Consider the following 13,690-nt stretch of genomic DNA (forward strand, 5'->3'; position numbering starts at 1 on the left):
GTTTGCTGGAGCCACAGCTGTAAAGCTGCTGGTCATGATGTCGGTTTGTATATGTGATGAGAGGGAAACATGAAGATGAAACCAGGAGATGTCCTTACTGAATCATCAGAGCTGTGATGGAGAAACAGGTTTACCTTTTAGTTAACATGAATGACTTGAAGGGAAGTTATTAACTGTTTCTGAGAGACAAATAACACCAGGATCTTTTCTAAGTAGCTGACAGCTGGTAACTGTGCAGGGGCGGCAAAGTGTTGCCAGGGGGCCAGGTAGGGCATTAACAGGGAAAGGGGGGCACCAAGAAATACTTTTCTTTTTTTATTCTCAATTCAAATACCTAGCTTTTATTAAATAATTATCTGAATCTTGCGAACAAAGTTTTTATCTAACGTAAAATGTATAGAAATCATCCATATACCAAAAAGACAGTGTACATCACTGTCACAACAGCGTTTGTTTTCATTCAAAGGCTTTATGGCTTTAATACCTGGTGGGCTGGTCTGTAGTGAAAATGCCCAATTTTTTTTGTCCCAGTCCAGCCCTGCAGGTTATACTGGCAGTGTCACCATGTCAGCTGACTGTATGTCATCATCAGCCAGTGTTGTTCTTTATACATCAATATTACCAAAGTTTACCATAAGGCAGCATAGAAAGTATTTACTTGCTGAATAAACACTGACTGATTGTATCTCTTGTACTTTATCAACGCAGTATCTAAAAACTTTGCACCATAGTGGTTAAAATCTCATTCTAATAGGAGTTAAAAGTGCATTCGGTTATTAGGTTTACAGGGTTATTGAATTATGGTTAACGGTTGGTAGAATTGTTTTTAACATTATCTGCCAATTACATCTGCCACCCTTCTCCAAATCTGTGCCCCTATCTGCCCCCACCAACAAAAATTTTCTAGACACTCCACTGCCTGGGGGAAGAAGCTGTTTCGCAGTCTGGCAGTGAGGGCATGAATGCTCTGGTGCCTCTTTCCAGAAGACAGCAGGGTGAAGAGTGTCATCTCCTTTGTTTTGTCCACATTTACAGACAGGTTGTTGACTCTACACCGGTCTGTTAGCAGTTTCACCCCGTCTCTGTATGCTGACTCGTTCTTGCTGATGAGACCCACCACAGTCGTGTCATCAGCAAAATTGATGATGTGGTTCAAACTGTGCACTGCTACACAGTGGTGAGTCAGCAGAGTGAACAGCAGTGGGCTGAGCACACAGCCCTGAGAGGCTCCAGTGCTCAGTGTGGCTGTGTTGGAGATGCTGTTACAGATCCAGACTCCAGTTGCAGAGGGAGGTGATCAGGCCCAGCAGGCTCAGTTTTCCAATCAGGTGCTGAGGAATGATTTTGTTGAATGCTGAACTGAAATCAATGGACAGCATTTGTACATATGTGTCTTTATTGTCCAGGTGGGTGAGGGCAAGATGTAGAGTGGTGGCGATGGTGTCATCTGTTGACCGGTTGAGGCGACAGGTGAACTGCAGTGGGTCCAGTGTGGGTGGCAGCCTGGTCTTAACGTGACTCATCAGGAGACTCTTGAAGCATTTCATCATGATGGGTGTGAGTGCAACTGGAAGGTAGTCATTGAGGCAGGACACTGAAGACTTCTTTGACACAGGAATGATGATGGTGGTCTTGAGACATGTTGGGATGACAGCAGTGCTCAGGGAGAGGTAGAAGATGTCAGTGAAGATATCTGTCAGCTGGTCTGCACGTTCTCGGAGTACTCTCCAAGGGATGTTATTTGGACCAGCAGCTTTCCCTGGGTTAACTCTGTGAAGAGTTTTCCTCACATCAGCCGAGGTCAGACACAGAGTCTGGTCGTTGTGAGGGGGAAGACTTCCTCACCAACAAGTCCTTATGAGGTAAGGTGTGTAGAAATTTGAGGTGAACATTTTATTTAATCAATTTTGGAATAAGGCTGTAATGGCAAAATGTGGAATAAGTGAAGCGCTGTATACTTTCTGGATACACTGTAGGTTTCTACAACAGCATCGCAATTTAGATTAAGAAGATGCAGCTCAGGGAGAACTGATATATTCTGATATAAGTGTGATGCATTTAATTGATCTGCACTATGTTCCTATTTTTGGAGTGAGAGAGGTTGGTGGTGAGATAGGGACTTTCAGCACTGAAGATGTGTTCCACCTCACTGCAAACTCATCATTAGCTCAGAGTTAATTAAGTAGAATTGACGTGATTTCATTATTCTTTTCTTTATTCTTTCTATTTTTGCTTTTTCTTTGCCTCTGCCAAGCTTATTTAAAAAAACATCTGCAAATAAACTCTAAACTGTGGACATTCCATTTCTAACCTTTTGTGAAACAATAAAAACTTAAATATAAGTATTTATCCAGTATTTACTTCCCCAGAGAAGAGCAGCTAAGAGTCAATCAACAGCGCTCTTACCAGTTCAGACATCTACTCTGTTACAACCTGAGTCATCAGTTCAGTTGCTAGCTCAGTCTTCTGCTCATCCACCTCCTAAGCCGCCAGCTCAGGGAGGGTTCTCCACACCTGCTGGCTCTGCTTCGCCTCAGGCAGGGGCCTCTGCACTTTGTGGCCCACTGCCTGTTCTCGCTGGCTCTGGTGAGCCACTCCAGCCACCTCCATCCTCTGCCGGAAGCTCTACTGAGCTTATTCAGCCAGCTGAGGACTTCATTTTGCTGTCATTGCCTGAGGAGAGCAAATGCCCTGCACAGCTCCAGCCAGCTTTGTCTCAGCCAGGGGTCTCTGCACCTGCTTGCCCTGTGTCTGCTGGCCCTGTTTCTGTTTCTGCTGGGGGCTCTGGTGAGCCTCACCAGCCATCTGTCTCTGCTGTGGATTCCAAAGAGTCTGTCCAACCATTTGTTCCGGCTGGAGGCTCTGGAGAGCTACTCCAGCTCTCTGTCTCTGGTGGGGACTCCAAGAAGTCGGTTCAGCCATCCGTGACTTCTACGCCACCATCAGTGTTGACTGGGGGCTCTGGAGAGTCCACCCAGTTGTTTTCTGTTCCTGCTTGGAGCTCAGGCGAGCCCATCCAGCCATCAGCACCACCGTCAGCGCCACCATACACGGCTTCCGTGCCACCACCTGCAAACACCATGCTACCGTCTGGTCCTGCCTCTTCTGGTCCCGTCTCGTCTGGTCCTGCATACCAGCTGTTAGCCAAGCTGTCCATGAGCCCACGGCCATGACCACGTCCTCGTCCAGACAAGCCTGCACATGCACGTCCAGCACGGCCTGCACCTCACCGTCGCTTGCCACTTTCCAGGCCATCAGCTTAGGATCGTCATGGGCTGCCTCCTGAACTGTGTTGCCACCACGGTCAGCCTCCAGACCTGCTTCATTTACGTAACGTCACTGCTGCCACTGTCCTCACGGCCAGTGCCCTGGACAGTCTCACTGTTGGCGCTTTCCAAGCAGTCGGCATCCACACCTGTGTCACCGTTGCGGGTTTCCATGTGGCTTGAGTCGGGATCTGCTTCACCTATGCTACAGTGGCTTTCGACGCAGTCGGCCCGCTGAACTGTGTCGGTGCTGCCACTTTTCACGCAGCTGGCCCTGACTCTTGTGCCTAGTTTTTTTGTTTTTGTTGTTTCTGGACTCCTAGTGCTCCTGTTTTTCTGTTGCTCCTAAACAAAAGAAACATAAAAGTTTAATTTAACAGAAGTGCAAATATTCCCATATAAAAACTCTAAGTTAAGTTTAAACATGAATTAATTAATAATTCGTCCTGTCATGGTGCATGTTAAATAGATTTCAAAGTAAGGCGGAGCTCCTAGGTTTGCTATGTGTGACTGTATTCTGCTTCATTTGTGTGAAGCTGAGTGTATCCTGCCTGAATTATTTCAGGTGCGGCACGGTTAAGTAAAAACTGAAACATAAAGTGTGACATATATAAAATAACAGGAAATCTGGTAGTGGCCAAATGCTTTGTCACAGCTCTGTGTAAATACAAACCACAGCTGGAATATGTAATTACCTCCATAAAAATATTCAAAATATGCCTGGATTTGCTTTGTGTTATGGATGACTGGCTAATTGGCATCAGAGCAAGTCCAGAATGTAGTCTGCACTCTCTGAGCATCTCTTCTCGATCCAATCGTCTAAATTGTTAATCTTACAGGACCACTGGGAACAGACCCACAACACCTCCATACATCCAGGTTTAGACTCGCCCCACCTCGCCCCACCTCTCTCTCTCTAATATCTAGTCAACCAATCAGGTCAACTGATCCTCAGCCACAACTTATCATTCTCTCTCTATTTCCCTATTTATTTGTTTATCTATTTGTTATTGCTTGTGTACAGTGTCCTTGAGTTTTTTGAAAGATGCTTTCTTAAATAAAATTTTTTATTGTTATTATGTCTTTTAATATGGACAGTTCAGTTACTTTTGAACATTCAATCATATCTGAATAAGCTTCACTTTTCATTTTTAACATTCACTTTATCGTAATCCTTTTTAATCCAAATACGTTTTCTCTTGAAAACTGTTTCTCAGTGACAATTTACTCAATATAATCCCCTTTTTACTAAATCATACACTTTAAAGTTGAGACATTCAGAGATCAGAATGTCCTGTGTGCACTCTCATTTAGTCTCTCTCTCTCTCACACACACACACACACACACACACACACACACACACACACACACACACACACACACAAACATGTCTGAAGGCATTTTGTACACAGGCTTTCAGCACAGCCTGTCCTTAAAATAATAATTAGTTTTTCACAATATAAAATTGTCAACTTAAACATAATTATCTTTAACCAAATATTTTCTGATTACTATTGAACACAGCCATCATTCTGTGTTTAACCCTGTTCACAAGTATAATGACAGATTGGCAACACAGCACTTATCTTCTCAGTCCAGCACATGAATACAAAAGATTGATTATGGCTCATGTCTACACACAAAACTCTAAACATTAGAACAGACATTTCAACAACTTAAACTGCATTTCTCTGCATATTGATCACTTACATTTTTTATTTGTCTTTAACTAAGAATAAAAATGATCAACAAACTGGAGGAAAAAGCTCTGTTGTAGCTCTCTGATGTTTACACAACACATTTTTCAACAAATTTGATGGGATAATAAAGGTTTATTCTATTCTATTCAGAAGGTTGAATGTCAAGTCCTTTTACCCCCTCAGCTTTGATGGCAGGGGACGGCCAGGGGACCTCAATCTCTCTCATTACGCCACTTTACTCGACAGAGCCAATCATGTTCTGCAGTGTGATGGTGATGAACCAATCAGACCTGTCAGATGTGGCAAAATGTAGGACAAGCTGGCGTTTTTAAATCTGAGAAGTATACTGCTGCTTCATTAGGTGTGGACTGCTGTACTGAAGAAGGAGACAAGATGAAGATGTCCTTTGTGAACGTTTTCCTGATCTGCTCTTTATGTAAGTAAAATAAATTGACTTGTGTAAACTTTTGATCTTCATTTGTGTGAAACTGAGTCTGTCTGAATTATTTCAGGTGCAGCACAGTTAAGTGATGTCTCTCAGCCTGAATCTTTGAAAACAGTGAAGATTGGCGACTCAGCTACTATTAAATGCTTCGTAAAGAGCGCATCAAAGAAAACCGTGTGGTACAAGGTGACTACAGGGAGGAAACTACAGCTGGTGGTAAAAGCTGATTCTTACTATAATGTGAGAGAGTTCAGTGATGAATTTGTTAACCGTTCTTCAGTTAAATTTGACATGACTAACAATCATCTGACCATAAATAAAACATCATGGGAAGATGTTGGAACATACTTCTGTGGAGTCTTACACATAAGTGAGGTTCAGTTTGGGTCAGGAACATTTCTGATGTTGACAGGTATGTTTGGACATGTTTGCATTTCAAATAATTTCAATTGAATGTGAACACAGTGCTAACAATCTCACTCCAAATGGTTTGTTTTCCAAGGTGCAAAGACAATCAGCGACTCTGTCGTCCAGCAGCCAGAATCAAAGTCAGTGAGGTCCGGAGACTCTGTGACTCTCAGCTGTTCTGTTCACTCTGCTCAATGCACAGCAGAACTCACTAGTTTCATGTGGCTGAAAAACTCGGATGGTTCTGCTCCAGAGATGATTTATTGCTCTGACAATAAGAACAACATCTCCCAGAGAACTGACAGAGGACGAACTACCTGCGAGTACAACTTTGTCGTCAGGAGCCGTGATGACGCTGGGGTCTACTACTGTGCTGTCAATGCATGTGGACAAATACTGCTTGGAAATGGGACAACAATCAATAATGGTAAGACACTAGCAGTGCATTTTTAAAGTTTTTACTTTCACTTTCAAGTTCAAAGGTATTGAAATATTTTTCTTCAAAGTGCAGTTGACAAATTGTTAAAAAGTTAGAAAACCTTCACTGAAACAGAAAGTCCAAATTTACAAAAACTATTTTGCGACCTGATTATTTGTAAAAAATATTTTTAAAGTATTTACCTTAACATATATAAATGGGAGGGTGAAAAACCGATCAGTTCAGTTTTTTAAATTTATTTATTTTTAACTGAGGCAATGTGAAGTACGTACGGTGTCCACAGAAAGTCAGATCTAATTAAACGCATTAAAAATAAAAAACCCACAAACCACCCATTCAAGTCAAGTGGCAGATCATCTTCTTCATGTAAGTGTTTGTCAAGAAAATCTGGTAGCTTTGAAGAGATCAGAGATGAGATAAGGTTTTCACTTTGCACGTTGTCACAGCAAGTGGTAAAAAAAACAAAAATCTAAATATACCATATACTTCATTTATCTTTATCTGTTTCACTGCTGTCTGACTTTGTTGACCCATTTGTGCAGAAAACAAAATGCTTGTGGTAAAAGTAAGTATCCAAATTCTACATTAAATCCAGTTAATCGCAATTAGTGTTGTCTAAATCAGTAAATGTGTGTTTATTAAATGTTAAATCATGTATCATGTTTACAGCAGACACTGAAGGCATATCACTGAGTCCGACCGTTATTGCACTGATGCTGTCAAACATGGTTCTTGGAACTGTGACGCTCCTCCTTGTAGTGACATTTTGCAAGACAAGAATGAAGAAATCTGCAGGTGTGTAAAACTTTATGCAGGATGAGATCCACATTCTGTTATTCTGCAGTAACTACTAACTATTGGTATCTTTTAATGCTTGTTTTTCCACAGAAGCAGCCGATGAAGGCGGTCAGGTGAGAGTTTGTCTTAGTCCATCCACCTCATGGCAGCCTATCCCAGTCATCAAACAGCAATAGATTATTTCACATATTTTAATTTGTTCGTCAGGACATGACTATATTTATTATATATTTATTTATTGGAAATTCCTTTTTTCACAGACTGGTGATACAGTCGTCTATACATCTGTGTGTTTGGCTCACAATAGTATCAGGCCCAGACAACCTACAGTAAAAGCCAATGGAGACGCTGTAATTTACTCTACACTCAAACCTTGACAACAGAACATCAAAGTTTCATCATGGGAATACGACCAAGCTATGACAAATTACGAATGTCTTGCAACCCTCATAGGTAGTATATCTCTGTTCAGTGGTGCATACAAGCATTCAAACTATAATCAAAGAAGTTTAGAACATTTCCTCAACTTCACCTCTTTGTAAGCTAAATTCATATTTTTGTATCCTTCGGATTTTAAAACCAGCATGCTTTTCATGGACTGTCACATTTAACAACCAGCTTCTCACTAATGGCATGTATAAGTCTTCAGTTATTTACTCTGCCTTGCACTGTGAAAACCAAATGTACTGTTTTGATATACTTTTATGTTTGGACTGAAATACTTTCCATTTCACAAATTGTCCTGCAGAACACTTTGCTATGTGATGTTTGCTGTAGGTTTGTATTTGGCAGCAAGGCTATTGGTTAAGAAATTACACTGACTAGTGTAACAAAAAAAATATTTTAATTCAGAGAAATGTGTTGTGACTTATATCATACATGACAATATATTAAAATGTAGATTCCTCCCTTCTTTTCTCTTCAGATTAATATGAATGTTTTAAGTGAGCATCTTTTCTGTAAAATGTTTTACAACAAAAATGTTCATGTTTGGAAAAACCCTACACTCACCAACGATAACACCCTTCTTCTATAATCAATATAATATTTTAAGTTAAACAGAGTCATGAACAGATACAGAAGGTTAAGATGGCAGTGATAGGACTGTGTTTGTATCCCTGACCAGTCCTTGGCTGGTTTTTGACAGTAATGAGATCCAGTGATGTAGTGTGTACAGCCATGAGAGGTATACCCTTAAGCAGGATATAGGAAAACGTGTGTTTCCACCAGGAGACCAGCCATAATAGAAGCTCATTTGTTTACTACCTGCTGTCATGAACTTTAAATTTGCTCAGGGCTTCTGTAATTGTCAGGGAATCATAATTTTGAACCTTTCTGTAAAGCATTTTGTACGTACTTGCCTGCAGAAAATATCAACTGGAAGTAGTTCCGGTTGAGCAAGAAGAAAGATACAGCCTGCAGTTATTGCTGATCAATGTTTTGTAACATAAAAGCTTGAAAATTTTAGTTAACAAAACTGAAAATATTCCCATATGAGAACTCAAATTTAAGTTTAAACATGAATTAATTAATAATTGATCAAAAGACAACCCCAAAGAGAAGAAAGACTTCACAAGGCCACAGATGCAGACCAAAAGTTTAAAAACACCCAATTTACCCCCTCCGTGCTAACAGTAAAAAATTGAGATACGATGCATGAAAAGATGAAAATGCTTTACTTTAAAAGTCAAGATTTGTGCTTATTATTGATAAAAAAAAAAACTGGTCTGTCATATAAAAATGACAGAAAGAGAAAGAAAGTGAGCAAGAGATTACATCAACATGTCAGCTTTCATCTCACATTCCTCTGTCTTACAGAATAGATAACAAAAATTTTATTTAGAACAAAACAAAGAAAAAAAGAGCAGGCTTTAAACCGATCGAGCAGGATAATGTTAGAAAGAGCGAGAGAACAGCCTAAACATTTCAAAGCTACAGTAATAAGTTCATAACTAGACATGTGGCATCAAAGTCGTAACGGCTTCAGTTCAGTGTAGCTTCACCCTGGAGTACACACATTCACTCCAGATACCATCTCTCTGTTCATTTGATCTCTTGATTTCGAGGTTTTCTTCACCTCGAACCTGAGAAACAGTACAATAATGTGAATGAAATCAAAGTTATGAGCCACTTAGGATGGTGTAATGATTATATAAATATTCAACTAAACAGCACACACCTTGGACAGAGGTGAAAGTCCTGAGCTAAACTCTGAAAAGCAGGCAAAGTGATTGGTGTTATGCTCAGTGGAACATACAGTATAGAGATCAACAGCATCGGTTACTGTACAGTGGTAGCAGTTTCTCTTACTGATCATGAACACAGCGAAAACCAGATAAACACCCATGATGATGATGATGATGATGCATGGTATTGGTGTCTCATGATAATTGATGCCGTCTGCAAATGCAGACAGAAGGAGGCATAAGAAGTTCAGTTCAAAGCAACTTCTAATGTATAAAATAAAAAGCAAAAAAGATCTTAAAAAGTTAACCACCATATGTGCATTTTGGAAATTTTAAATGCATGATTTTCTACTGCAAAGTTACTTACACTTAAAACCAATCTTGGTCCCATTTCCAAGCAGAATTTGAATTTGGGGGTATTGGTATTTTTAGAGGGTTTAATTAGATCTGACATTCTGATAAAAAGGACAAATCTGGCAAAGTTTCACAAACTTGTTGTCTTTGGATCTAATCTACTGGAAACTACACTTTAAAGAAACACATTTAAAAACCGTTGAAGCTTAAATTGAAAGCCTTAAAAAGTTGAAAAATGCACTGCTAGTGTCTTACCATTATTGATTCTTGTCCCATTTCCAAGCAGTATTTGTCCACATGCATTGACGACACAGTAGTAGACTCCAGCATCATCCCGGCTCCTGACGACAAAGTTGTACTCGCAGGTAGTTCGTCCTCTGTCAGTTCTCTGGGAGATGTTGTTCTTATTGTCAGAGCAATAAATCATCTCTGGAGCAGAACGATCCGAGTTTTTCAGCCACATGAAACTAGTGAGTTCTGCTGTGCATTGAGCAGAGTGAACCGAACAGCTGAGAGTCACAGAGTCTCCGGACCTCACTGACTTTGATTCTGGCTGCTGGACGACAGAGTCGCTGATTGTCTTTGCACCTTGGAAAACAAACCATTTGGACTGTGATTGTTAGCACTGTGTTCATATTCAGTTGAAAGTATTTGAAATGCAAACATGTCCAAACATACCTGTCAATATCAGAAATGTTCCTGACCCAAACTGAACCTCACTTATGTGTAAGACTCCACAGAAGTATGTTCCAACATCTTCCCATGATGTTTTATTTATGGTCAGATGATTGTTAGTCATGTCAAATTTAACTGAAGAACGGTTAACAAATTCATCACTGAACTCTCTCACATTATACTGAGAATTAGTTTTTACCACCAGCTGTAGTTTCCTCCCTGTAGTCACCTTGTACCACAAGGTTTTCTTTGATGCGCTCTTTATGAAGCATTTAATAGTAGCTGAGTCGCCAATCTTCACTGTTTTCAAAGATTCAGGCTGAGAGACGTCACTTAACTGTGCTGCACCTGAAATAATTCAGACAGACTCAGTTTCACACAAATGAAGATCAAAAGTTTACACAAGTAAATTTCTTTTACTTACATAATGAGCAGATCAGGAAAACGTTCACAAAGAACATCTTCATCTTGTCTCCTTCTTCAGTACAGCAGTCCACGCTTAATGAAGCAGCAGTATACTTCTCAGATTTAAAAACGCCAGCTTGTCCTACATTTTGCCACATCTGACAGGTCTGATTGGTTTATCACCATCACACTGCAGAACATGATTGGCTCTCTCGAGTAACGTGGCGTAGAGAGAGATTGAGGTCCCCTGCCATCAAAGCTGAGGGGGTAAAAGGACTTGACATTCAGCCTTATGTGTTTTTTAAAAGTTCAGAGTGCTAAAACAGAGCCTTTCCTGATCTACTAGTATGGCAATCATCTTTCTTTTTAATCAACAATAAATCAAAAACGTAAGTGATCATGCAGAGAAATGCAGTTTAAGTAGTGCATATGTCTAATGTTTAGAGTTTTCTGTGTAGACATGAGCCATAATTAATCTTTTGTATTCATGTGCTTAATATGAATATGAAGAAAGGAGAGAGAGAGACTACATGAGAGTGCACACAGTATATTCTGATCTCTGAATATCTGACATTTCAAGTTCATGATTTCGTTAAAACGGAGACTGTATTGAGTAAACTCTGATTGGCAAACACAATTTTAAAAAGAAAAAGTATTTGGATTAAAGGAATATGCTAAGGTGAATGCTCTAATGAAATCTAAAATGAATGAAATATAAAGCAAAGCTTATTCATATATGACTGAATGTTCAAATGTAACAGAACTGTCGATGTTAAGAGGTTAACAGTTCAGACGATTGGATCTCAGAAGTTCAGCAGAGATGCTCAGAGGCAGGAGACTGCCCACAATCTGGACTTGCTGTTATGTCAGTAATCCAGTCATTCATGACACAAAGCAAATCCAGGCATATCTTGAGTACTTTTAGCTAATTACATACTCCATCTGTGGTTTCTTTTATTTTTTATGTTTTTTTTTTATGTTTGTCACACTTAAATGTTTCAGATCATCAAAAACTTTAGATAACACAAACTTCAAAAAATGCCTTTTCCAAATGAAGGTGTTTATTTATAAGAACAGAAAACCTACATGGTCCTGTGTGAAAACGCCTTTGCCCCTAATAACCTAATGAACCTAATAACTGGTTGGGCCACCCTTAACAACAACAACAACTGCAGTCGAGCGTTCGCTGGCAATCAGTCTTTTACAGTGCTGTGTAAGGGAAGGGGGCGGGCACTTTTTCAAACCACTGTATACACACTCCACTCACGTTCTGAGCTAAACACACAAACATCAGAAAATTTGAAATAATTTTAATTTGGATTTGGGGGTTCAAAGAGATTCTCATAAGGTCCTGTGTTTCTACACTGAGACCAAAAGCTTGTCCACTCTTCTGCTTTACACAAGAATAGACAGCATAAATTGGGATGCCTGGAGGTGTTCTGGGTCGGTCTCCAGCAGCCTGTGAGGTTAACAATTCAGTGGCTTGGATCATTTCCAGGTGGATTGCAGCTTCTCTAGACTTCCAAGGCCTTCCCTGTGGATTAAAACTTTGAGAAGTTGTGGGATCTATCAAGAAGTCCTCCTTTTCCCATTATATCAATGAACACAGAGCATTAAAGTGGAACACATCTTCAGTGCTGGAAGTCCCTATCACCACCAACCTCTCTCTCCCTCAAAGATATGAACACAATCATCATTAGCACGGAGTGGGTTAATTAAATAAGAAGTTTTTAATGTTTTATGTTCTTCACACTTAAATGTTTCAGATCATCAAAAAAAATTTCAACATTAGACAATATAGAATATAGGACCGGAGTGCAGGACTCGAACACAAACAGGTGAACTCAACAGCTCTATTCTAGCTTTATTTGCTGGGAAAAAACTGTAACATCAAAAATGAAACTAAACTTGACACATGACCAAAAACAAGAAACTCAGAGTAGAATTGGCCAGGAACACAAAGGGAAAAACACAGCACTGTGAGGGTACAACATGACAAAGGGCAGAGGAAAACACAGGGCTAAAATACACAAGGAAGTAAAAAGGGAATGGGAAACACAGCTGGGACCAATCTGACTTAATGAGACGAGGGGGAAGCAAAACACACCACTGAACACAGGACACAAGATGTCTGTGAAGGTTCTCAGTCATCCAGGTCATCGTAGTCTAAGGAGCTTGGAAAGAAAAGCGTCTGGACTTCTTCAAGTTACTTGAAGACGTTTCACCTCTCATCCGAGAAGCTTCTTCAGTTCTAAGGTCAAATGGTGGAGAGTCCCAGATTTAAACCCAGTGGGAGTTTCCCCCCAAAGAGGGACAAAGGACCCCCTGATGATCCTCGACCTAATCACATGAGCCAAGGTGTGAAAACAGGTGTGGGTCACAATCAGCCAGGGTTTCGGGTGAGCTCATTGTGAAACCTGGCCCCACCCTATCATGTGATTTCTCGATGTCAGATGGCCCAGGATGTGAGTGGGTGATAAGGTGCCTGGGGAGGGAACTCAAAACTGGATTATAGATGGCAGAGAGTTGGTGTCGTAAGCCACCACCTCTGTTCAAAGATGGTCGCTCACAGTGGACATAAATGGCTTCTTTCAAACCATCTGTCTTCTCTGTCCAAAATGTGAACATTGGCGTCCTCGAAAGAGTGTCCTGTGTCCTTTAGATGCAGATGGACTGCTGAGTCTTGTCCCGTGGAGGTGGCTCTTCTATGTTGTGCCATGCGCTTGTGAAGTGGCTGTTTGGTCTCTCCAGGACGCAAGACTACCAAAGTAAAACAGGAAACACAAAATAGGCATGGAGACACAGACTTTACCAGGAGGCACGGAGGAGACTAGACGAGAAACATGTAACACAGGACAGGCAAAGAAACAAAGAAAAAAATCACTAAAATACAACCAGATATTCACAGACACAAACAATACTAATAATCAAAAAACAAACACTGAGTCAGCCTCAGGACCATGACAGCCAGTTATCACATAAATACAGTTGTTGCTGTTAAGGGTTCCCCAAC

At 40.5% G+C, this 13,690-nt stretch overlaps 2 protein-coding genes across 2 annotated transcripts; one reads left to right on the forward strand and one right to left on the reverse strand.

Moving 5' to 3' along the window:
• Positions 1–5,360: 5,360 nt before the first annotated feature.
• Positions 5,361–7,434, forward strand: LOC147336130 (uncharacterized). Its single transcript, XM_086285199.1, has 6 exons — positions 5,361–5,403; positions 5,480–5,824; positions 5,915–6,247; positions 6,929–7,054; positions 7,148–7,170; positions 7,318–7,434. The coding sequence occupies exons 1-6, from the start codon at positions 5,361–5,363 to the stop codon at positions 7,432–7,434; spliced, it is 987 nt and encodes a 328-aa protein (XP_086141325.1).
• Positions 7,435–8,985: 1,551 nt separating this feature from the next.
• On the reverse strand, positions 8,986–10,739 carry LOC147336131 (uncharacterized). Its single transcript, XM_086285197.1, has 5 exons — positions 10,697–10,739; positions 10,276–10,620; positions 9,853–10,185; positions 9,237–9,457; positions 8,986–9,141 (listed from the first exon to the last, which is right to left on the reverse strand). Exons 1-5 carry the CDS (start codon positions 10,737–10,739, stop codon positions 9,046–9,048), a joined length of 1,038 nt encoding a protein of 345 aa, XP_086141323.1. The 3' UTR covers positions 8,986–9,045.
• Between the last annotated feature and the right edge of the window lie 2,951 nt (positions 10,740–13,690).

This window comes from Aulonocara sp. 'chitande type north' Nkhata Bay, linkage group LG3 (genome assembly GCF_057382095.1).
Source record: "Aulonocara sp. 'chitande type north' Nkhata Bay isolate Kocher_YH1m ecotype deep benthic linkage group LG3, A_spYH_male_GT1.1, whole genome shotgun sequence".
NCBI classification, from domain to species: domain Eukaryota; kingdom Metazoa; phylum Chordata; class Actinopteri; order Cichliformes; family Cichlidae; genus Aulonocara; species Aulonocara sp. 'chitande type north' Nkhata Bay.